The sequence below is a fragment of the Dromiciops gliroides genome, chromosome 1 (assembly GCF_019393635.1).
Source record: "Dromiciops gliroides isolate mDroGli1 chromosome 1, mDroGli1.pri, whole genome shotgun sequence".
Taxonomy (NCBI): domain Eukaryota; kingdom Metazoa; phylum Chordata; class Mammalia; order Microbiotheria; family Microbiotheriidae; genus Dromiciops; species Dromiciops gliroides.
This window is the reverse complement of record NC_057861.1, coordinates 2,001,179-2,025,691: the sequence shown is the minus strand read 5'-3', so window position 1 is coordinate 2,025,691 and position 24,513 is coordinate 2,001,179. Positions and strand designations below refer to the sequence as shown.

General features: G+C 55.1%; 1 protein-coding gene across 1 annotated transcript in view; it reads left to right on the top strand.

Annotated features, from left to right (window-relative positions):
* Positions 1-24,255, top strand: part of SMPD4 (sphingomyelin phosphodiesterase 4) — a 39,444-nt gene extending 15,189 nt beyond the window's left edge. Inside the window, 11 exon segments of the mRNA XM_043968626.1 lie at positions 8,597-8,742; positions 10,714-10,735; positions 10,737-10,781; positions 10,783-10,806; positions 11,291-11,391; positions 12,034-12,197; positions 14,001-14,206; positions 15,985-16,218; positions 16,434-16,565; positions 18,193-18,321; positions 19,983-24,255. Coding sequence (XP_043824561.1) covers positions 8,597-8,742; positions 10,714-10,735; positions 10,737-10,781; positions 10,783-10,806; positions 11,291-11,391; positions 12,034-12,197; positions 14,001-14,206; positions 15,985-16,218; positions 16,434-16,565; positions 18,193-18,321; positions 19,983-20,309 — 1,530 coding nt within the window. The 3' untranslated portion in view covers positions 20,310-24,255.
* Positions 24,256-24,513: the final 258 nt, after the last annotated feature.

The following is a 24,513-nucleotide window of genomic DNA, read 5'->3' as shown; positions in this document are numbered from 1 at the left end:
AGCCAAAGGGAAGAATGTCCTTCCTTTCTGTCCCTTGATTCCTCTTTCGTGATGAGTGACAGCCTCTTCTGGGCTCTGGGGATACAGAGGTGCAGCAAGACATAGCTAGCCCCATCCTTTTTTTTTTTTTTTTTTTTTTTTTAGTGAGGCAATTGGGGTTAAGTGACTTGCCTAGGGTCACACAGCTAGTAAGTGTTAAGTGTCTGAGGCCGGATTTGAACTCAGGTACTCCTGACTCCAGGGCCGGTGCTCTATCCACTGCGCCACCTAGCTGCCCCTGAGACATAGCCCCATCCTTGTGACAAGGGAAAAGACTCGGAGAGGAGACTGGGGGACGCGTCTGCAAACATCGAGGTCCCTGCCCTTAGGGAGCAGACCACCTTCTAGAAGGGGTGCGCAGGGGAGCCGTGTGCCACTGTCACAAGAGTCAGAGTTGCTTCTGTGTTGGATCCTGAAGGTCAGAGGGACGCCCCTGGATCGAACTGGGCCAGGCCAGAACTTGTGGGAGGTGGTGGTGATGAGGCATAGGTGGGAGGGGGAAAGTGTTAGGGCTGGGGTGAGCCTCATGCAGTCATAGGGGAGGAGTGACAGGCGGTGCCTATGGGATATCTGGAAGAGCTGGCTGCTGGGCAGTTGTACCATGGACCGAAAGGCCAGGAGCCAGAGAGAGGGTCCAGGCCGGAGGTGTAAGGGCTGCCCACACCCAGAGGGCAGACCCAGAAAAAGGAGGCTGAGAAAGGCTTGGTGAGAGACACCTTTGGGTGAGGCAGGGTCAGGGGTCAGGTCGCAGAGGCTTGAGGGGTGGGGGTAGGGGGACATTCTTTCTAAAACAGGGAAAGGAAAGAACACGGCGGATTTGACTTTGGAAACCTCGGAAAAGCCAGAATTTGTCAGACTGACTGGGATCGCCGCAGGCAAGTCCCGACAGGCTAAATACATATCCCATCCTCCGTGGCCAAGGCCATCGCTTTGGGCCCGGTCAGGGGAAAAGGGGTGTCCAGGGAAGCCCGAGTTTAGAGTCTGAAGGCATGGGTTCTGATCCCTGCCCTCCTGGCTCATTATCTGCAACCTTTGTGGCCCAAGACGGAAGGAGGCAGGTAGACCCACAATGCCTTTCCCTTCCAGCTTCCAGAGTTGCTGGCCGCGTTGGATTATGCTGGAGGGAGAGGTCTTAGCAGGAGCAGAGGAGCACTTCACCTTTGGCCATCTGGGCAGCCTCTGGACTCTTTCTCAGCCGAGTTGTGGCTTTGCACAAAGGGAAATACATAGGATCATAAAGGAAACCAGTGCCACTGAGATTCATGTATAGAATGTTGAAAGAACAGGCCCGCAGATCTCAGGGGTTTGCAGTCCCTGGCTCGAGAGCTACTGAGCTCTTCTCTTTAGTCAGCATTTTTATCATCTCTCATTCAGAGCTGGAAAGCTTGGGGAGGTCCATTGATCAGTACATGTTTATTGTCAATCTCTACATTGGGGCATCTTGCCACAGCAGCAGGAATGAGGGGGGACTCCAGAGGAATTTGGAAACGAGACTAGATGAGTCTCTCCTCCCTGTTCTAGTGCCTTCGTTTAGCCTCATTGACCATGGGGTGACCCCAGCATTCCCCCACCTTTGGCTTCCATGCCAAAGGAGTGTTATGCCCAGGTCTGCTTTATAGCCAGCCAGATGCATGGCCTTGGCAGGCTGGGGCGCTGGTGCACGTCCAGATCAGGGCAGGCCCGTGCAGGGGCAGCTGCTCCAAAGGTGGCTCTTCTGGTTTCACATTTTATCTAAGAAGAGGCTCACCTCTGACATATGTGGGAGATTCTCTTTTTGTAGGTTCCTGTATAAGGTTTGAGGGGAATCACAGTGTCAGCCACTTCTGAGCCAAGATCTATCCTTTGAAAGCTTTTACTGCTGTAACTTGTTGGGAGAGACGAGCGTGGAATGAATGTTCTAGAATTTATTCCAGTTCAGCCAAAAAGAGGGACGTGCAGTCTGCTGGTTATAACGGTGCTCAGGAGCCTTTACCACTTCTGTCTGTGAGGCAGATTATTAGGGAAAGAGCGGGAAACCTTGGTTGCTTTTAGGGGTGATTGCAAAGAGCCACAGGAACAGTGAGCAATTATAGAAGGCATGCCAATTTTGGGCAAGCAGCCAGACAGAGGCTTTGGGTCATTGGCTCATTTGAAGAATCCAAGCCTCATCTTGGGGTTCTTAAATGCAAAAACCCCTGACAAGGCCTTCTTCTCTATTAGTAGTATAGCTGTGTACAAATTCGGTTCTCTGTGTGTGTAAGAAAAAGGGGCACAGCATTGGCGGCACTGATTGTGCTGGATCTGTATCATGCCAGGGGCCAGGGATGCAAAGACATTGATAAAATGGTCCCCCCTCTCAGGGAGCTTTATCCTACTTATGCAGACAGTACGGACGTATGTGAGGTTAATAACCACAAAATCTAACCTAGAGAATACGCCTTTTCTTGGCCCTGGCCAGGGGGAGGATCAGAAAGGTTCCCCATAGAAGGTGGCTCTTAGACTGAATGTTGAAGCATCCTGGGCATTCCCAGGGGTGGAGGTGAGGAGAGGGTACCCTGTAGGCAGGAAGGGCTGAGGGCTGGTAATGGAGCTAGACTGTCCAGGGCGGGGGAGAGCCAGGGGACATGTGTGTGCTGACTCCTTATGGGGTAGGGAATGATGTCTGTAGAACACTGGGCACGCCCTGAGTCGGTACAGAAACTAGAGCTTTTATTTTTCATCTAAAAACTATGAAGTATAAAGCCTGTGTAGGATCACTGTTAAGCACAGCACAGCTGTAGAAAACGGGAAGAAGGAGAGCCGCATGTATGCAGCAAGTTGTTCATCTGAGAAAGCCTGGGTTGTGATCTGAGCAGGGCTGGCGGCAGCAGCCAGCACAGCGATACGCCTGGCACTTCCCTAGCATGCTGCAGAGGGGAGGCACTTTCACCTTCAATTATTACACCTGAGCCTCCTGGCAGCTCTGGGGGCTGGGCAAGGAGGGATCATTATCTTCATTTACGGGTGGGGTGTTGTCCTTGGTTCTCAGAGGACCAAAGTGGTGTTACTAGGCTAGAGTCAAGGTACAGTGTGTCCCGTGGCTGATCAGACCAATGCGAGCCCGAAGGCTCTACCACAGACCGGGCACATAGGAACATTTGGGGCGGATTCTCTAAATCTGAGCATCTCACGTCTCCTTTGAGCTGCTGCAATTCTGCTTCACAGAGCACGGCTCCTCCTGTGATGAGGGCATGCTGTGCTGGGGGGAAGGGGTCCTGGTTCAGTGTCTTCCATATGATGCAGTCAGTTCCAGAGTTCTTCAGAGTGACCTTGTCCTTGTATTGCTTCTTCTGAGCTCCATGTGAGTGCTCGCTTTGTGAGTTCTCCAGAAAATAGTCTTTTAGGCAAGCGTATGTTTGGCATCTGAACAGCGTGGCCAGCCCATTGGAGTTGTGCTCCCTGCAGTAGAGTTTGAGAGAGGACCTCTGTGTCTGGTACCTCATCCTGCCAGATGATCTTCAGACTCTTCCTAAGACACTTCAAATGGGAACTTTCACTTCCTGGCATGGTGCTGGTAGACTGTCCAGGGCTCACAGGCACACAACAAGGAGGCCGGCACAACAGTTCTACAAGACCTTCAGTTGGGCGGCCAGTCTAACACCTCTTCTCTCCCGCACTTCTTTTGGAATCTCCCAAACACCGAACTACTTCTGGTGGTGGGTACGTCAACCTCACAATCAGGGGTATGTCCCTGGAGAGTACAATGCCAAGGCAGGTGAACTTACCCACAGTATTCAAAAGTTCTCCATTTGCTGTAACTGCTGGTTCCACATATGGATGGTGTGGTGCTGGCTGGTGGAGCACCTGCCTTTTCTTGGTGTTAATGGTTAGACCAAAATTAGCACAAGCAGCAGAGAATTGATCCATACTTTGTTGTGTCTCAGCTTCAGGGGCTACATTGGGTGCACAAAAAATCATGCACCAACTCTCCCTCTACTTGAGTCTTGGCTTGTAGCTTTTTCAAGTTGATAATACACCATTAGTGTGGTAGCTGGCTTTGATACCATGTTTGTCCCTGTTAACGTTATTTAACGTTATTTGACAACATGGCTGAAAAACATCCTGCCAAAAGCATGAGAGCAAGCATGTGCTCATGAGACCGATGTACAATACCGACGTGATCAAAACAATGGGGAAATTCAGAAACTGCTAAATGGAAAACAAGAGCTTCACAGGCTTGACCAGCAGGATGGTTCATCTCTAAGAAGGCAGCATTTAACCCATGGAAAGTAAAGTACAAGGGTAAACTTAGAGACATGCAGAATTCTTGGCTCAGGAAGAAGACAGATGAAATAAGGTTTTATGAAGATAGTAAACAATTCAAAGTATTTTTATGAGGCCCTGAAGGCTATTATGGGCCAAAGACATATGGTACATCTCAACTACTCGGTGCTGATGGAACCACACTGATGAGCGACAAGGACATGATTCTGGTGAGCGGGCCCCCGAACACTTCCATAGTGTTCTCAACAAACCATCTCCAGTCAGTGCTGAAGCACTGACCGTTTACCTCAGGTTGAAGTCGATCCCTCTTTAGCCAGACTTCCAACTGAAGAAGTGTTGATGCCATTAGGCTCCTCTTCTGTGGCACCTGGTGCTGATTCTATCCTGGCAGATTTACAAGGTGGGGGGGCCATTGCTCATGCAAAAGCTGACTGAAATCTTCCAGGTTATCGGCCAGGAGTTCGAGGATGTCTCCTTTGTCCATCTCTGTAAAGGTAAAGGAAATTGGTTGTCCTGTGAGAATCACAGGGCAGTCTCTCTCTTAGCCATTGCTGGCAAGATTCTTGCCAGAGTCCTCCTTAAGAGACTGATCCTTTACCTGGAAGATGGTCATCTCCCTGAGAGCCCACGTGGCTGCAGAAAGAGTCCAGGAACAGTTAGTATGGGGTTTGCTGCCCGACACCTCCCAGAGAAATGCCAGGAGCACAACAGCAGTCTGTACACAACATTTGTAGACCTGACCAAGGCCTTTGATGCTGTCAGTCACAATGGCCGGTTGTGGCAAAATTGGCTGCTTGGAGAAGTCCGTGAGTGTTGTAGGTTGGGGAGACGGGTCAAGAGGTGTGAACTCACCTGCTCTGGTTGAAGAGCTCTGTAGAGGGTGGCTGCTGAAAACAACCCCCATTGTTCAAAAGGATGGTCACTGGCTCTCCAGAGCCTGGCCAGGCAGTCATAGGGGTCATGCCTGGCCTGCACCCTGGCCCAAGCAGACCTGGAATGTCGTGCTCAGCTGTGGACACACTGCCTTTGTTTTTGTTTTTGTTTGTTTTTTTGCAGGGCAATGGGAGTTAAGTGACTTGCCCAGGGTCACACAAGCTAGTAAGTGTCAAGTATCTGAGGCCGGATTTGAACTCAGGTCCTCTTGACTCCGGGGCCGGTGCTTATCCACTGCGCCCCCTAGCTGCCTGACACACTGCCTTTTAAGAGAAACACTGAGAAGGCCGACTTGAGAAGAGAACCTCCTGCCTGAAGGGCTCTCCTGGGTGAGAGTGGGCACACTGTCCTCACCAGGTAGCCGCCTGGACCCGGCCAAAGAAGGATTGACTTTCTGATAGTCGGCAGACCCGATGAAGCGGCTGCTAGGGGCGGTCACAAGCTCCATCCCCCACGGGGATGTGTGAGCAGAGTCTGAATGCCGGAGAGGGAGCCATACCTTCACTCAGAGAACCTTCGTTTTCTGCTCTGCGTCACACGGCACCTGGCACAAAGCTGATCTGGGTGGGCGATTGGACCAGAGGCCACGAGAGGCGGCTTCTGGTTCTGTGACATTGCCGGTGATGTGCTGCTGGGCCCCCGTCAGTCAGAGGCAGGGCGTGCAGTGTCTGGGTGTGCCCTCCACTCCGAGGTTCCCTGCTCTCCAAAGTCATCGGTCACCTTCTGTGGTCGGAGTCAGCCGGATGTCATTTCACGATTGTCATCGCCTGTGGGGAGGAGTAAAAGGAGAGAGCCTTTGGCTGCTGGGGCAGGTACTGACAATAGTGGTGTCAGGCCTCGCTTCTCAAGCTCTTCCTTGGGGGTCTCCGGGTAGGTGGGGAGGGGGTGAGGATGGAGAAGGACCTTCACTGGTGAAAACCCTGTCTGGCTTTCTCAGCAATGGGGGAAGGAAGAGAGGACCCTGATGGCAGGTGACGGGAAGAACACTGGCTCGGGTCTCAGCTCCTCCCTGCGGCCGCTTGGGGCAGGGGGCCGCCAGTGCCACTCGAGGCCCACCACGACCCTTCATGGCAGATATTAGCCCCTTATCGCCGCTGCGTCACGTGCTGCTCTGTGGGGGCACAGCTAGTCAGTGGCAGAGCCTGGATTGCCACTCGGGTCTTCCTAACTCTTAGGTCTAACAAGGTGTATGTGAATGTCACAGCCCTTCCCCGTCTCCTGGCCTCCCTCATCTTTGTGGAGCTCTCTCTGGATTCCCCCAATGACCCCATGGGGTATCTCTTCCCTATGTTATCATCTCTACTCTACAGATGAAGAAACTGAGGCACAGAAAATAGCCATGGCCTATGCAGCGTTCTCTGGCTAGTAAGCTGTGAGGCAGGCCAGGGCCCAGGTCTTTGGGCCTCGGTAGAGTCTAAGGGTTGTGGGCCTTGAAGGAAGGAAGGAACACATAGGCTGGCACTGACAGGAAAGTAGGGGCAGACAAGACATCACTGGAGATTTCCAAAGTCCTTCCGTTGGTCTTGGGGCTTTGTTGCATCGTGCACTCTGCCTCCCTCCCTCTTCATTTGTCCCCTCATTCTGGAACCCTGCTGGTGAGGCTCAAGGCCAGGGAAGGGACCCGGGCTAGAGCAGCTGTCACTGGTGGACAGTCTTTGTACCTCCTGTCCAGGGCATGTCCTGCCCTCTACAGCATATTGTAATGATTGGAATGACGCCACCTGCTGGATACTTACTGTAGAAGAGTTCTGCCCATGAAGGGAAGGTCTTTGAGGGCAAGACCAGGAGTCAGGAAGTGACGCGGGCTAGTGGGAGGAGGAAGGAAGAGACTGGCGCTCAGTCTTGCGGTCTCTTTCCTCTGGAGAGTGGAGCTAGAAATGCGCTCTCCCTTTAATAGATAGGAATCTAGGCCTTTTTCTCTCTCTTTACCAAATTCTTATTCTCCTTAATAAATGCTTAAAAATCTAACTCTTGCTAAAGCTTATAATTTATTGGCGACCACTCATTGGATATTTTAGACAGTTTAGCTAGAATTTTAGCCCTTGGTGGCGTCATTCCAATCATTACAATATCCCCCAAAGGCAGCCTCTTCTACTGTTGGGCAGCTCTGAAGGTTGGGAAATCCCCCTTTTGTGAAACTGAAGTCAGCCTCCCTGGAACTTCTCCCCATTGCCCACATCTGCTGCGGGCGTGTGAGTGAGGACAAGGAGTCGGTGCTGCTGCCCGAGGCTCCCGCGTGGGACATCTCCACTTGGCGGATTCAGAAGCTCCAGGTCCTCTTCTCTCCCTTTCCTGAATACCTGAGGTTTCCGTCCTCGTCCTCGAGGGCAGGGACCGCTTGGTCTTTGCATTCCCAAGACGTGGTGCCTGGCACGTGCACAAATGATGGGCAGTGCTTTGAGTTCAGAAAACATGTATCAAGCACCTACTATGTGTAGGCTTGTGTTGGACCCAGGGGAGACAGAGTTCACTCTGATCTGGTTCCCGCCCTCATGGAGTTTACTGTCTAGGAGAAGGTCATTGCCTGCGTCCGGGGAGCCTCTGAGTATGGCCTTCAGTGCTGTGAAGCGAGTCACCGGGTGAGGAGGAGAGAGGACGGCCGTCCCAGCCGTGGAAGAGCTACGTGTACAGGCGCATGGAGGGTGAAGAAGGGCCTCGAATGCCCACGGGGCTCCTTTGCCTGAACTATCGATCCTGCGCCTGTGGGTCCTACGTCTAGATCTGTGCTGCAGCCCGGGGAGGCAGGGGGCGCTATCCCCTTTTTAGGAGAAGGAAGCCCAGGCCCAACAAGGAAAAGGACTTGGCCAAGAACACACGTAGTCCATTTGGGAGCTGGGGTCTTTGAGAAGATGCAGCGCTGGGCCCTTGGAAGAATCCCCTCTGAGGAGCGGGTCTGGGGGCCAGTGGTGGTCGGGCGGCCTCTGCATAGCCCCACTTCTGCTCTCCTTTGCCTCCAGAGCAGGAGGACAACTTGAACCCTGCCCTTGGGAGAAACGTACCCTTGGGCTGTGGCTGCTGCCATCCTTTGGGGGTGCAGGGGCCCAAGCTGGAAGGCCCCGCAGCCCTGGAGGCCAGGACAGAGGAGGGGCTTTCTGTCATGGTGCCTCCAGATGGAGGGATTTCCCAGGGTGCCTTTTGTGACCCGTGTCTTCAGGGATCCCCACAGGTGTGGGGCCAGGGGGTTTGGGCGCTCTGGGCAGGTGCTGTCGCCCTGGGCCTCAGTTTCCCTATCTGCAAAGTGAGGCTAACCCCTGGATGGTGTTGGGAGAGAGGGCTTTGCAGAGGAGAAAAGGGGTGGTGATGAGGAATGAGAGGGGAGCCCCTTTGTGCCCCGGGTTCTTCTGTGGGACCTCCCCATTTCCTCCTTTCGCTCTGCACACAGGAATCATTCAAGCCGACCGAAGAGCACGTGCTGGTGGTGAGGCTGCTCCTGAAACACCTGCACGCCTTCTCCAACAGCCTGAAGCCCGAGCAGGCATCCCCCTCCACGCACTCACACACGGCCAGCCCCCTGGAGGAGTTCAAGCGGTGAGTGGGCTCTCCCCTCGCTTCCCACCAGAACCCAGGGTGCCCAGTGGCCTGCCTGCCCGTGTGCCCACTGCCTGCCTGCGTGCCCCCCTGCCCGTGTACCCACCGCCCTGCCCACTGTGTGCCCCACCGGCCCCTCTCATCCCTCCCTCGTGGGGGTGTAAACTTCCCATGAAAAAGGAGCGGCCCCACACCCTGGAGACCTCTTTAGCATCACCCCACGTGTGCCAGCAGAGGTGCGCTCTCCCTCCAGTGGGGCAGCTCCAGCCCGTCCACACTTGTGCAGCCTGTGGCCTTTGGGCCACCTGCTCCTGGCAGTGACTCCCTGGGGCCTCTGGGGCAATGTCCTCTGGCTGTCCGTGGTGCTGCCTGACGTGGGACCCATAGGTGGTAAGAGCCCTTGGTCCTTCTCGGGGTTGCTTAGCACCAGCTCCAGACAAGACTTGAGCCCTCGGGAAGCCAAGAGGGGGAGGAGATGCCAGCCAATGACAGTGTGGTGTTACCGAGGGAGTCCCAGTCCACCCCTCACTGCCTGTTTCCTCATCTGTAGGGAAGGCCGGGTCAAGCGCTGCCTAAATCGGGGCTGCTGCTCGTCCTAAAGGGCACATCAAGGGTTTTAGAGACTTAGGAGGGGAAACTGAGGTTCACTGAGATGAATGGCCACCTCCTGGGAAGGATGTGCTGGAGCTGGGGCATCTTTCACTGGACCACCACCACAGTGGCAGGAAGACTTCCTGCAGGACTCAGGGCCATCTCCTAGTTTCTCCTTCCTGAGCTGCCCAACCGTGATTGAATTATTGCCTGGTAGCCTGTGGGCCTGTCCGCACCTCACTGGCAAACATCCTGAGCGAGCCCCCTCCCCACCCACTCAATCCTAAGCCCTTTGCACTTCTTCTCTTGTGCAGTGGATGAGTGAATGACCAGGGCCTGCCCTTCCCCAGAGTTAGCATTGGCTCCCTATTGCTTCTCCACCTGTTGTTCCGGCTCTGCCGGCTCCAGGTGCTCTGTAGCCCGAGGGGATTCCTGGTTGTGGGTCTGGCCTAGTGCCCCACAGCTCCCCTGCGCCCTGCCCCCAGGCATGCTGTCCAGTGAGCTACCCAGGACAGTGACGGTGCCTGACCTGTCTACACTGGTGACAGACCCATGGGTGCCCCAGTGGAGCTGGCATGCTGGGAGTAACACGTGGAAGTCACCCATGTGGTCACAGCCTCCCACTAAGCTCAGGGAAAACTTCCTTGTGCCTGTTCTGTCTCCATCTCACCCAGGGTCGTCGGGAAGGGACAGGGAGCCAAGCGGAGGGGTGGCCATAAGCATTTCTCTAGTGCTTCCTGTGTGCCAGGCCCAATGACAAGCCCTTGACAAATAGCTCATTTGACCCTCACAGCGGCCCAAGGCAGGAAGGATTGTTGTTGTTGCCATTTTATAGATGAGGACACTGAGGCAGATAGGTTCAGTGACCTGCCCAGGAGCGCCCATGGTCGGATTTGAACTTGGGCCTTCCTGACTCTAGGCCCGGCGCTGTACCCCCCAGTGCCACCAGCCTTCTCCAGTGTCCACCCTGACTGGAGGTTTCTTCAGGAGCCCCTTGGGAGGAGAGGATGTCCTGAGACATCCTGGCGTCTGCCGGCCCCCTTCCTGGCTGAGGGTCCGATTCGAGGGCTCTGGTGTGGTAGGACCCATAGAGAGCCCAGCCGCGAGCCTGGCTTCCCTTGGACCCCGTGTCAGGGCAGAGGGGTGGCAGGGATCGTAGTAGCTGCCTTATCCCATCCTCCCAACCACCCCACAGGGAGGTGCCCCGACCCTCCTCCTATTACAGGCAGAGGGGAAGCAGCGTGCCCGGTGGCACCTGCCGGGGTGTGCCAGAGCCTTAGAGCCCCCTGGAGATGGGGGGCTCAGGGCTGTGGGAGACTGGTGTGCCGCCCTTTGGTCCCCCACCTGACGCCATTTGACTCTCGTGTGCCTCTGCTGCAGAGTGGTCATCCCGCGCTTTGTGCCAGCAGAAGCTCTACATCTTCCTTCAACACTGCTTTGGCCACTGGCCCCTTGGACGCTTCTTTTCGAGCCGTACGTATGAGTCGTACTTGGGGCCAGATGCCCTGGGACTCTCGTGTTCAGCCAGTGAAGCTGGGGGCGGGACACACAGGCCAGGGAGAGCTGCTGACAGCCCCAAGAAAGGGGGTGTGGAACCTTGAGAGCCGTCCTCAGTGAGGCAGGTGCAGCCCGTGCCGGAGCGGGCTCCGAGAGCAGTTTGGTCCCTCAGTCTCCCTGGGGAGGGGAGGCAGCACCCACCTCTGAGGTCGGTACGGGCTCGGGAGCCAGCGTGCCTGACCCTTAAGCCCAGAACTGCCCACTATGCCACCCATTCCCTCAGTGTGAAGCTTAGGGTGCAGAAAGCTCTGAGGCCCATAAGGCCAAGCTGTGCCTCAGCCCATCCAGCCTCGGACTGAAGTGGAGGTGACAGGACCCCACTTGGGGAGGAGCTTTGCCAGACCGTCAGGGCTGGGAGGGGCCTCAGAACAGGGGGTGGCACACGTGTGTCTTCTGTCAGGTCCTGGAGATGTGGCTGAGTTACTTACAGCCGTGGAGATACGCCCCAGAGAAACAGTGTGTGGCTGCAGATCTTCAGCCTCGAAGTGTCCCCGAAAAGTGGTGAGAGACCTGGGTCTTGTCCTCTCCAGGGCTCCCAGGCTTCCCGGCCCAGGGCGGGAGCAGACATTCTCATCCCTGGGAGTTACCCAGCCGCCTCTCCCAGCACACCTCACTTCATCCCTCTTGTCTTGCTAATCTCCCTTTCCCTATTTGTGGGTTCCTGGGAACCCAGAGATCCAAGGAAGGGACTAAGAGGTCCCAAAGGGCCACTGTCCCCCCTCCCCCGAGCACGTTCCTGTGAGACTAGAGTTGGGTCGTCCAGGGTGGTCCAGGAACTTGTGGCAGAGTGGGATGGCCTGTGGTCCCCTGGGGGAGAGGAAGGAGAGTGACCAGGCCAGGCCATTAGAGCCATCCAGAAGGGGGTTGGCAGAATGAGGTCTTCCCCCAGATGAAGCCCTTCCACCTGTGCCCAGAACTATGAGCACGTGCCAAGAGGATTCTTGCCCACTTGTTGTCCTTGGCATCCTTTGTAGCTTTAGGATCTGCAAGAATATCACTGGGGGAAACCCAGCAAGCTCTGGGGCCCAGCATGTCCCCCAAGTGGGGGGGTCCCTTGGCCCTGCAGGGCTGTGGCACTCAGCCTGATGGGGGGCGGTTCGTAGCCCTCCCGCTGGGCTGACCTGGGTGTGGGGTGTGTTTCAGGGCTCCCTTTGTGCAGGAAAACCTGCTGATGTACACCAAGCTCTTCATAGGCTTTCTCAGCCGCGCCCTCCGCACAGATCTGGTGAGCCCCAAGAACGCACTCATGCTGTTCCGTGTCGCCAAGGTCTTTGCCCAGCCCAACCTGGCAGAGATGATCCAGAAGGGTGAGTGGCGCCTGCCCTGCTGCCCTCTCGTACCCCTTCCCTTTCACTCGGCTCCTCCCCATAGCCCTCAATGGCTCAGGCGTCCAGGAGGGAACCTGCTCTTCCCATTTCACAGGTGAGCAAATGGAGGCTTGAAACCGTGGCACTGGCCTGTGGTGGCTTTGCCAAAGCTTGAGCCCCGCTCTCTGTGTTCTGCTTCAAGGTTCTTGCCATCTCCCGCCTTGTGTGTCTCTCCACTAGGGTGCGCAGCCTCTCCTTCCCTCCCTTCTGGTGGAGAAGGGCCCCGGATGCAGGGCTTGGTGACATCAGCTTGGGGGCTTGCTCCGGGCACTCTTTTTATTTTTTTTTTGTGAGGCAATTAGGGTTAAGTGACTTGCCCAGGGTCACACAGCTAGTAAGTGTTAAGTGTCTGAGGCTGGATTTGAACTCAGGTACTCCTGACTCCAAGGCCAGTGCTCTATCCACTGCGCCATCTAGCTGGCCTGCACTCCGGGCACTCTTGCTGGGCCAAGCTCACCTTCTCCAGGTGGTCTCCTTGGTGCCCCTCCTCCTGCCTTTGGAGATGCCTTAGAGCCGGCGTCCTTGTGTTGGCGAGCCCTGCCTCCTCGCCCCACTCGAGCCTGCATGGTGTAGGTGATCACCCACACCTTGTGTGTCGGCCTGTTGTTGCACGCATGCATACATGCACACGCATACCCTCACATGCACACACACATGCATGCTCTCACACACACGCATGCATACCCTCATGCACACGCATGCGTGCCCACGCACACCCCTTTAGAATGTGACTCCCTGAGTTCAGGCACTTTGTGTTTCAGCCCCTTGTAGGGGTTGGTGAGGCAAGAACCAATTGGGAGCTGAGGGACATGTCCAAGGTGACAGAGGTCAGACTCAGAGCCAGGCCTCATTCCCAGACTCCACTCTTTCCTGCCCAGGGCTTTTGTCTAGAGTCCTTAGCCCCCAAATGGAGTGTCCAGCCCTGGGGGCAGCATCACTATGGCCATCCCTGTCCTCATGACGTCTCCCATGGGTCTGATCCCACGGCAGTAGAGGCCCTGCTCGGCTTCAGGTTCCTTCTTTTGAAAGTATTTTACCAGGGGGCAGCTAGGTGGTGCAGTGGATAAAACACCGGCCCTGGATTCAGGAGGACCTGAGTTCAAATCCGGTCTCAGACACTTGACACTTATTAGCTGTGTGACCTTGGGCAAGTCACTTTACCCCCATTGCCCTGCAAAAAAAAAAAAGAAAGAAAGAAAGAAAAGTATCTTACCAGAAAGTGTTTTCAAGTGTAGAGTTTCCATGTTAAGAACCATCCCACAGCCATCATCGCCTCAAGTGCCCACACAGGAGGCTCTGGGCCTCCTGAGCCCCTCTGCAGTCTGTGCTTCTCGTGGCTGCTCCACGGGCACAGCTCAGTGGCCTGGCCCAGCATTCTTCTCCATGCTCCTCTTAGCCAGGCCTCCCATCTCCCACCTCCACGCCTTTGCACTGGCTGGGCCTCACTCCTGCAGTGCCTCCCTCTTCAGTCCCAGCCTCCTCCAAGACGCTCCGGTCAAGCTTCTACAGGAATCCTTTTGTGCCTGCACTCCCCCTCCCCTCCTTATTCAGGCTCCCTCATCCAAGCAGAAGCTTTCTCCAGGGAAGGGATCCTTTTGGTTTGTTGGCATATCCCCTCTGCCTGGAGCTGGGCACCCGAAGCTTTGTGACGGGCTGATCCCAGGAGGGCGGGACGTGGCTGAGGGCTTGGCTGGGCCAGGCCACTTGAGCCGCTCTGTCTCGCCCTCCCCCCTCCCCCCATAGGAGAGCAGCTGTTCTTGGAGCCAGAGTTGGTCATCCCGCACCGGCAGCATCGGGTCCTCATGACGCCCACCTTCCCAGGGAACCTGCTCTCCTCCTGGCCCCCCACCGTCACAGACGCCTCCTTCAAGGTGAAGAGCCACATTTACAGCTTGGAGGGCCAGGACGGCCAGTACAAGCAGATGTTTGGTCCTGAAGTCCGGACCTTGGTGAGTCAGTCTGGCCCCAGAGGTGGAGGGCTGGAGCGTCTCTGATGTGCCCTGTGCCCATGAGTCAGGAGCAGGCGTGCCCCACTGCGCGGGGCCTTGTTTCCAACGGGGACTTGGAGATTGGGCCCAAGGTCGAATCAGTAACGTGTAGCACAAGGCAAGGTCAGAAGAGGAGTGGGCCCCCTCCTCCCTTCTCCCCAGGAGGGCCCTTGGCAACCTCTCTTTGGAGGCTCCGGGGCCTGTGGGGTCCCCTGCTTTTTCCTCCAGTCTCCTCCCCACTCTTCTTTCCAGCAGAGTGTGACCTCTCGACGGCGAGCGCTCCACAGTCAGTGCTCACTGAATTTTGCTGCCCGAGCCAAAGCAGCTCGGGTTTGGGGGGTTCTTGAAGCGCTAAGCTGTCAGTTCCTCTGCTTGTCAGATTAAATTAAGCGAAGCAGGACTTTAAAAACTGTTCTGCGTCAGACGTTCCAAGAGACTCTTGTTTCTTAGCCATCTGTCCCTCTCTGCTGGCCCCAGGGCAGCCGGCCAGGAGTTCAGCCACCAGCCTGGCCTTGAGGCCTTGCCACCGTGGGAGCACCTTCCGGCACCCAGCCTCCCTGCCATCCCCTTTAAGAGCCCAGGGTTCCTTTCCTTCAGCCATGAGGCACTGAGGGGAGCCCTGTGGTCATCCTCCAGCTGAATTATCCTGGGAAAAGTAACCTCCTTCTTTTCCCAACAGTGGTCTGGGGGTGGGGGGCAAGTGGACAGAGGAGAGAAATGAACAAAGGGAATGAAGGGGCAGCTAGGTGGCGCAGTGGATAGAGCACTGGCCCTGGAGTCAAGAGGACCTGAGTTCAAATCTGGCCTCAGACATTTAATACTTACTAGCTGTGTGACCTTGGGCAAGTCACTTAACCCCAATTGCCTCACCAAAAAAAAAAAAAAAAAGGAATGGAGATGGTTGTGGAAAGAGGAGACAGAAAGAAACCTGTGGGGGTTGGGGGGTGGGGAGTGGAGACAGACTGGAGGGCGGAGTCGGAAAGACACCCGGAGAGAAGGAGAAGTCCCCAGGCCAGAATGGGAGGGGAAGGAGACACAGCCTCTGGGCTGGGCTACACAAGGTGATGCTGTCAGTAGGTCATGTTCTCAAAGAACTGAAGTCTGATGTGCAAAAGGGTGGTGGCCGGGGCTCCTCACCTCTCAGGAATGAGCAAGGAGCTCAGGGGCACCCTGCCCAGCTGAGCCCTGGCTGGGCCACAGGCATTTGTTGTTGGGGTTGACCCGGCTGGGACCTGGCACGTCCTCCCTGCCAGGTAGTTTGGCCAGCCAGCTGGTGAGTCCCTTGAGGACCGGGGCTCTATGGGCTGACTGGCCGAATGACCAGGCGTCCGAGGAGGAGGCCACCCCTGGATATTCCTGAACTCCTTTGAAGGGGCTGGCCGATGGACTGGGGAGACCTACCTGGTTTGGTGGGAGGTGCCCAGCTAGCGTCAGGGGCCTCTCCACGGGCCCCCACCACGAGGACCCTGGGCTCCTCAGCTTCCCAGAATTCATTGGGATTTCGTACTTCTGGGCGGATGGAAGAGGGTACAGGCCCTTCCCTGAAGGAGCTCACAGTTAATATGGGGAGGGGGGGGGGGGGTGTGTGTAGACAAACGTGGTGCCCGTTAGTAGGTAATAAGTGCGTGGGGAAGGGGAAGAAGGGACGGCCTGTTTTCAGGCAGGGCAGTCAGAGAAGGCTTTGTGAAGGAGGCGGCTTGCCGGGTAACGTCATCCATCTCTCCGTGTCTGGGATTTAGGTCCTGAGATTGGCCCAGATGATCGCCCAGGCCAAGCAGACAGCAAATTCACTCTCCGATTATTCAAGCGAGGCCTCGGCCAACCGGTCCTTCCTCTCCTGGCTGGGTTTTCATCACATTGATATGAATGGGACCTACAGCACCAATGATCTCGACGAGCTGGGCCAGGACAGCGTCAAGAAGACGGACGAGTACCTGGAGAAAGCTCTGGAATATTTGTGCCAGATATTCCGAGTACGTTCAGTGCGCTGCGGCAGGGTGTGGTGCTCCAGTGGCCTCGCAATGGATAGGCTTAGGATAACCTGGGCCTCAGTGGGCAGGGCCACTTCCAAGGGCACGGGCTCCTCCCAGCGGGAGGGAGGGAGGGAGGGAGGAATCGAGTCTGCCCCACATGTTCCCGCAGAGGGCGCTGGTGCCTGACCTGCCATCCCCCCTGTGCTTGCCCACAGCTCAGCGAAGCCCAGCTTACTCAGCTCATGATGAACGTGGGCACTGCACCTGATGAGAATGGAAAGAAGCAGCTTCCTGACTGCGTCATGAGCGATGAGGGTCTGGTTCTCACCCCACTCGGCAGATACCAGGTCAGGACGGGGTCTCTCACAGCACCGCTGATTCCCCATATCCTGGTGGGCAGCTGCTGTTACATCCATTTTACAGATAAGGACAGTGAGGCCGAGTGACCTGGGCTCTGGGGTGCTGAGTTCCGTAAGATTGACCCTGCCTCAGTGTGTCTCTGAAGGGGTGTGAGGGTGGCCTGGCAGGACCCCCCCTCTGCAAGATCCTAGCACCGGTCATCCGGGGTCTGCTGGAGGACCTCTTCCCCTTGGACACAGGGGCCCACACACACCACTGTGATGTGCGTTAGGTCAGCGGCTGCAGCCTGGACCTGTGTGTCCAGCCACTCACTAGCCTCTTGGGGACTTGGGATGGGGCGGAGCTCCCGGGGATGGGCCTCCCGGTTTGGTGGAGCTGGGTTGTTCTGGGACCAGTGCAAAGAAGGACACGTATTCCTGTTGTGTCATTTGAAATAGCGGGGCGGCTGTGCCTGTTTCTGTTCTAAATTAGCAGAGAACTAGCCTGGAGTTTTCTAAGCTATCACTACTTATCGATTAATGGCTATCGCACCCATTTAGGTAGTAAGCATTTATCAAATCCTATTGAAATGGCAGGAGAGCATTGACCGCATTTAACACAAGCCAAACCCCCCAGCACCATATTGTCCCCGAGAGAGCGCACATGGCTCCAAGCAGAGTTCAGAAGTCCCACCTTACCTAGAGAGAGAAGTTCATGTGGGTAACCGGCGCCAGAGGGAGACAAGCCTCTTGTGGTCCAGATGCCTTCCTCCTTCCATAGAGGTGGCTCTTACACACTGCTCAAAGGGAATTGGCTAGAATCATCCAGCTCCATCGGTTGACATGACCTGACATGGCCCATGTTAAAGTGAGCTGTGCCAGGCTGACCTCAGGATCTAGCAAAAGAGACCCTTGAGGGCAAAGGCCTCAGACAGGTGTGGCTTTAATCTCCACTGAGTTAGTCTGATCTCTAATGAGCCTTTGGGCTGGCTCTGAGAGACCAGCCAGAGTTCCTGATGGGGGGAGGGTCCCTGGGTCCCCCCCAAAACCCCATTATTAATAATTATTTTCTCACACTGTCCATCAGTCAGACCCGCTCTGCTTGCTGCATATGAGCAGCGTGGTGAGATGGGGAGCTACAAGTCCCAGGGCTTTGCCACTAATTGACCCTGATATCTCTGGACTTCTTGGGACCTCAGTTTCCTCCTTTGTAAATGCCCTGGAAGGTCCCTTCCTGATTTAAATCTATACATTTGGTGGCCACCACACTGAGGTAGCAGTCTGTGGTGAAGACAGAACTCAGATCAGAGGAAGGAGACTAAGACCTACTATGTGCTAGTCGTTGGACTAGCAGGGAACTGCCTCAGTTTCACCATCTCTAAAATGGGGCTTTGTAATCCTGGAGTGGTCTTTTGTGAAGTACAGGAGTGTTGGCGGGTCCCTTTCCACCTCAGGAGCTGAACAAGGGTGCTCCTCTGACCCTGGCTGGGCCCTCGCGGCCTCTGGGCCAGGCCTGGGGCTTTGGCTGCCCCTCTGGCCAGAGAGAGCTCGATGGGCCAGCCTCATAGCACCAGTGTGTCACTTGGGTGTATGAAGGACGTGTGCTGATGCCTAGGGCTCTCTTCCTTGCTTGTAGATCATCAATGGCCTGCGGAAATTTGACATCGAGTACCAAGGGGACCTAGAACTGCAGCCCATCCGCAGCTATGAAATAGCCCCTCTGGTGCGGCTGCTCTTCCGGGTGTCGTCCACCATTAACCGCCGGGTGAGTGGGGGCAGGGAGGCATGGAGGAGGGGGCCTTTCAGTGTCACTCCCCCAGGCTCCTTTGAACCCTGCTTGGCTCCTCCCCCTTCTCCATTTTCCTGTGGTCCACAAGTCTGAGGCCCAGTGGGCACTTCCCCTGCTCTGGCCTTTCTCATGCCATCACTACTTCCTCCTGGTTGAGACTCTGGCCCGGAGTTGTGGTTCTTTTCATGGGTCCCTGCCCCTTTTTCAGGGCAAAGTCACCACTAAGACAAGCCAGGGAGTTGTCGGGTGGCTCTCCCCTGGCAGGAGTGAGAGCGTATGAGCGCTAGCAGCTATCTGGTCCCGTCGTTGGCATGGGTGACCAATGGATGGCCCTGATTTTTAGACTATCTAGTGGGGGGGGGCAGCCTCTGGGGACTACATGCCTGCTCTCGGCTCCCTGGCCTTACTCTCCGAGGGTCTTAGTAGACCTCTGTTCCCTCTTGTTGGTCCCCATCGGGTGCCTGTGCATCGATGATGGAGCTTGTCATCGTGGCTGCCTGAACTCGGAGCCTTTGGGGGAGAACATTGGAGGCTCTGTTTGCATCCTGTTCTCTTGTGGCTCCTCTGGGCACTCGGCCTCATCAGAGGCCTTGTCTGCCAGCTCTGCTGTCTGGGGGCTTCGTCAGGCTCCCTGGCTCTCTCCTGCCCAAGTTAGATGTGCCTTGGGCGGCCCCTCTCTTGAGCACAGAGGCACGGCTGTCAGAGGGAGTCAGGACGGCTCCCATGTGCGTGGGCGCGCCACAGGCACTGGCTCCAGGGGCGGGCTCTCCTGTAGAATGGTCCCTTGCAGACACTACAGAAGCGAGGAGGAGGCATTCCCTATGAAACAAGGGGTAGGGCTTGATGACCAAAGGCCCCCCTGTCACTCCATGCTATGGCCTTGACTGACCAGGAACCTCTCACACCCCAGGAGGGATCCCGGTCAAGGGACAGATAAAGCAGACCCAGGTTCCTCCCAGGCTTCTGTGCTTAGCCAGAGCCTCCTGGGTCCTCACATAGCGAGCTGGCATTGCCAGGGCCTTGCAGCTGAGACAGGCTCCTCTGACTCTTGGGCACGTAGACTGCTCACATGCTATGTTCTTCCTGGTGTGGGACGGGACCAGCCAGGCTTCCTCCTTGCATCCTCGGTGCCCAGTAGAGGGTGGGCCTAGGCCACCAGACCCCAGAGTCCAGACCTGCTCTTTCCTTTGCATGGTTCTTCCTTTAATGCCTTCCATCCTCCTGCCAGTGAGAGGACAGGGTGCCATGGGGCGGGCGGTGCTCCTGGGCCAAGGAAGGAGGACCTAGGGAGGTCCAGCTGCTGGGCTCAGCCTAAGGGAATGGGGGTGGCAGACAGGCCCCAGGACACTGACATAGTTGGAAGCAGAGATTCTGTTGTCTCTGCGCAGGGCCTGCCGCAATGTGGGACGTCACATGTTCCTTGCCTGTGCTTGATGACGCGGGTAGGCCCTTATGGGATCTAAGGCTGGTTGGGCCCCAGGACTTGGCCAAGGTCACACCCAGCTTGTTGGTGGCAGAGGCCCGGTTCTTCAAGCCCCACCTTCCACGAGCCGCGCCCTCATTCTCAGGCTGGCTCAGAGAGCCAGTGCAGGAGTGTTTTCTCAGTGTGGTCCTGACCCTCCTTTGTCCTGGTTCAGTTTGCAGGCCACATGGAAGCACTCTGCTCGCGGGAAGACTTCCTCGGGGCCTTCTGCCGCTTCCACCTGATTGACTCGTTCCAGGCTGAGAGGAGTAGGCTGAGCCCTGTGGCGCCGCACCGGGCCGGCCGCACCTACGGCCCCCGCATCAGCCTGCGCTGGCTGGCCAGCTGCCGCACACTGGTCTCCTTGCTGACAGTCTTCTTCGTCGCGTCCTTGTTCTGCGTCGGGCCGATACCCTGCACGGCCCTCCTCCTTGTCGTCTACCTTCTGTATGCTATCATGATGACAGTCATCACCCAGAAGCTGAAGCCTCACCAGCACTGAAGTGCTTGCCGGGGGCACGCCTTCCCTGGCAGCCCCTAGACCCACGGATACTGTGTCTGCTGGTCACCACACATTTTGTCGTGTAATTTTTTAACAGAGCCACGCACGCTGGCAAAGCTGCTGTTGTGTAGGGCAGCTGGAAGGAGGGGCGCACAGCACAGCTGGATTGTGTGGACTGACAGGTGCCCCCTGGGACAGGGATGACCGGGGAGCCCACCTCCTGACATGCTGGACACTGCGCACAGGGCAGGTCTGGGCCCAGGTTTGTGGGCATCTTTGCTGTAAGGGGTGGTGAGGGCCTCTGGCCAGGGATCCATCTTGAGCCGTGTTTTACTGGGCAGGGCTGGGGTGGGCTAGGGTGTGGGTGCTGAGTGCACAAAGGTGATGGCAGCCAGGGAGGGCACCCTCCCCTTCCAACTCCGCCTCTTGGGGCAGCACCACTCCCCAGCCCCCCAAGGTTCTGAATGTGCCAAGAATGATGGGGACTCAGGCTCTTCATCCTCTCAGATTTTATCTTTCTAGGGTTCACACCCTAACCCTTCAGGTGCTCCTGGTTATTCAGCAAAACCACAGCGAGAACTCCGCACATGTTCAAGTGCTCTGTGTTTGGGGTCCCTGGGGATGGAGAGCAGAGGAGGGTTGGACAGCTAGGGGTGAGGTGAGGGATTTCCAGCTCGAAATGTGCCGGCCGTCCTGACTCTGGGCAGGAAGAGAGCAGGGAGCGTTACTTGATCCCATCTTTCTGAGTCATCAGCCCTGCCCAGAGGGGACCCTTCCGTGGCCAGGCTGAACCGTGGCTCATCCTGATGAGTGCTTGCCTCATGATGGATTTCCCCATCTCAGACCTAAACAGAGAGTTCCTAAAGCTCCTCCCGGGGAAATCCAAGCCTGCCACCCACTTTGCTCAAAGCTCAGTGTGGCAGAGACAAGGGGGTGCCTCCTCTCCCCTCCTCCTGCTTCCTCCCTGACCTGCCGTCCTCACCCGGGGGGAAGCAGTTTTCCTCTGATGTCACTAACCCCTCATCTTATTTTGTGGAAAACCGCCGGGGTATTAGGGAAGGTGGACAGTCCTATTCGCACAAGGGATGGGGGCGGAAGGACACTCCAGCGCCTTCCCAGCCTCAATGATGTTCAAGGTGCACAAAACTGGTTTTTACTTCTTTGGTTCCTTGTCTATGCCCAGGGCTTTTATGAGCTCCAGCAGTGACCCCCGAGTAATCGCTGTGCATAACTTCTAGCCTCTCTGTTGTGTTTATCGTGAAGCACTTTGCGGGTGCAGTCTGAATTTCTGGGTGTCTTTCTGCTCCAAAGGTATCCGTTTTCAGGCACATGTGTTGTAAAGTGAATTTTTTGTAGTCAGTCCTGTTTTCCTGATGGGTTTCCTTTATAAAACCAAAGACATTCTGCTGGAAAAGTGTGGTGCTCAGATAGGAAGAAATCCGTGCTTTGGGTTGTCTGGAACATTGCACTTTGAAGGCTCGGTGCATGGATGTCCGATGCCGAGCTGAGCTTGTGACATTTGAGCTTGTGCCCGAGTTCCTTCCAGCCCTGAAATTGTGTGATGGGTGGGTGATGGCGGTCTGCTCTGGAGCGGCAGCAGGAGGAGTGGTGTGCTTGACCATCCCCGCCCCTCGGCGGGTAGTGCAGAATGTCCAGTGTCCCTGGAGTGTCCAGTACGCCCCAGGCTCCTAGGCCTGGGACCATCATGGTAGTAACAAAACCAACAGGGAATCCCAGGGCTTAGGGTCTTTGGAGATCCCTCCCCATTTTCCAGACGAGCTAACGGGTCCAGAGAGCGGTGGGCTGACTCGCCAAGGTGGCAGCAGATTTAAATCCACTTCTCCCAGGTCAGGCCTTTCTGCTATCGTGTTACCTCTTGTAATTCTCATGCATTCTGTTGATGTCTTTTCTAAGCCCCTTCCCACACTGAGCACTTCTGTGACAAAGGGTTATGCAAAAACATTCCCTGCCAGAACCACATCTGCCACTGTATACACCATTCTGTCCTGGCAGCCCCTCACCTCTGCTGTGAAGAGAGTGAGAAATCATAGCTGCCTCCCCAGGCATCCTGTGTGTTCTCGGTTCCACTCCTTTCTCTGCACTTGTACCTGTCGATCACACGCTTGGCCTTTCTTGCGGCATTGCTTTGGTTTGTGAGCATGCCTTCTTAGCTGATAGAGAGTCCTAGAACAAATTGTGTCCTGGGAATGTTCCTGTGCTGTAAGAAACAATGAATATAGATTCAGAGAATTATGGGGAGACCTGGGTAAACTGATTCAGAGAAGTTGGTGGAACCGGGAGAACATCGAAAGGTCAGCAGCCAGATAAATAGGGTGACCTCGTCCCCAAAGAAGAGGTCAGGGAATTCCCTGGGGGGATGAGTGGCCAGCTTGGTCAGGCTCAAGTGATAGAGAAGCGTGTTGGGTTTTTTCACACTCTTTCTTTGTTATGAGGGATGGCTGAATGGGGAGTGCGGGATGTATTTGAAAATTAAGATGATGTAAAAGAACAAAGCTCTCCATAAAAGGCCCCAGGGGGCTGCTGCTATAGCACTGGGCCTTTGCTCTTGTGCTTGGCTTCCTGGGAGTCTGGGCCCAGCAGTGGGATTCCTGAGTCAGAGGAAGGTTCAGTCACTTCTGCTGGACAATCCAAAATTGAACATCAGAGTGGTCGGAGCACTCAGGCATTCCGCAGACTGCACACACGTGCCCGTCTCTTCACAGCTGCAACATTAAACGTCTCCCTCTTTGTTCATCTTCACCACTTTGTGTGGAATGAGGTGAAATACTAGGGCTGGCTTCGTGTAGCAAGTAGAGCCAGGCTGGAAGCCAGGAAGATCAGGGTTCAAGTTCACCTCTGACGGGTGTCACTTCTCAAGGGCCAGTCTGTGTTTGTAGGCGTTTCCTCACCTGAAGTTTCTGATGCCAGTGAAATCACCCTGGTAGCTTCAAATCCTTATTGTTGAGCAGGAGCATCTGTCGCTATGACCATGAATACTTTGTACATTTTCTTTTTGAAACTTCCCACTTTGAGCACTTCCCTCTTGGGAAATGATTCTTATTGGATCAATTAATTCTGTGTATTTTGGATGATGTTAAATGCGAATATTTTCCCTTACTGTATGTCTGATTCTCTTCTGTCAACATTGATTTTATTTGTATAGATGCTTTTTAAAAATTGCATGTATTCAAAGGGGTTGATTTTTCTCATAATCACACACCATCCATGGTTGTTAAAGTATCTGATCCCATTCCCTTCTAAATTGTTTATGATGTGACAGATTTTTCAAAATATTCTGGTCGAGTATTTTACCGAATTTCAAATTTACATGGCAGTAATCATCAAAAATATTTGATAGTGGCTAAAAAAATAAATCAGTGAAATAGACTAGATATGCAGAAATGGAAAGAGTTTTTGTTTTTAAAGCCCCATGTTTGATCAACCCTCCCTTTTTGAGAACTGCTAAGAAAAGGGAAGAGTGGAAGGAAGATCATAGTTCAGCTCTTGTTTTACAGATGAGACTGAGGCCCACAGAAGATAATGGCTCTCCCGATACCCTGTCAGTGTTCTTTAGTACACTAAGTCCGGGTTGCACGATTACTGGCCTTTTCTTAAAGGAGGAATTAATTTTGTTTCCCCCACCAAGTGTTATGATTTAGCAACATAAAGTTCGAGTCAATAAGTGAAATTTACCCATCTTTCAGAAACCCGGACATTGCCGGTTTAGGTGTGTTGTGCACTTGGTAAAGGTAAGTCAGAGCTAGGAGGGGGACGAAGAGAGCAAGGGGGTTTCTGGCTAGATGGCAGCTAGTGGAGATGCCCACACCGGAACACATACACACACACACACAAGTCCAGTAAACAAAGGACAGCAGAGGGAGAAGGAAGGGCATGGATTGGGTGAAACCAGAAGACGTGACTACACAAAGGATGTCTCCAGTAAAAGATGGAAATGGAAAGAAATTTCTCTCTTCATTTTTTCCTCTACCTCTCCGACTTTATCTTCAAAGTTTTTTTTGTTTTTTGGTTTTTTTTTTGCGGGGCAATGGGGGTTAAGTGACTTGCCCAGGGTCACACAGCTAGTAAGTATCAAGTGTCTGAGGCCGGATTTGAACTCAGGTCCTCCTGAATCTAGGGCCGATGCTTTATCCACTGCGCCACCTAGCCGCCCCTCAAAGTCCTTTTTGAGCACCTCTATGGCCTG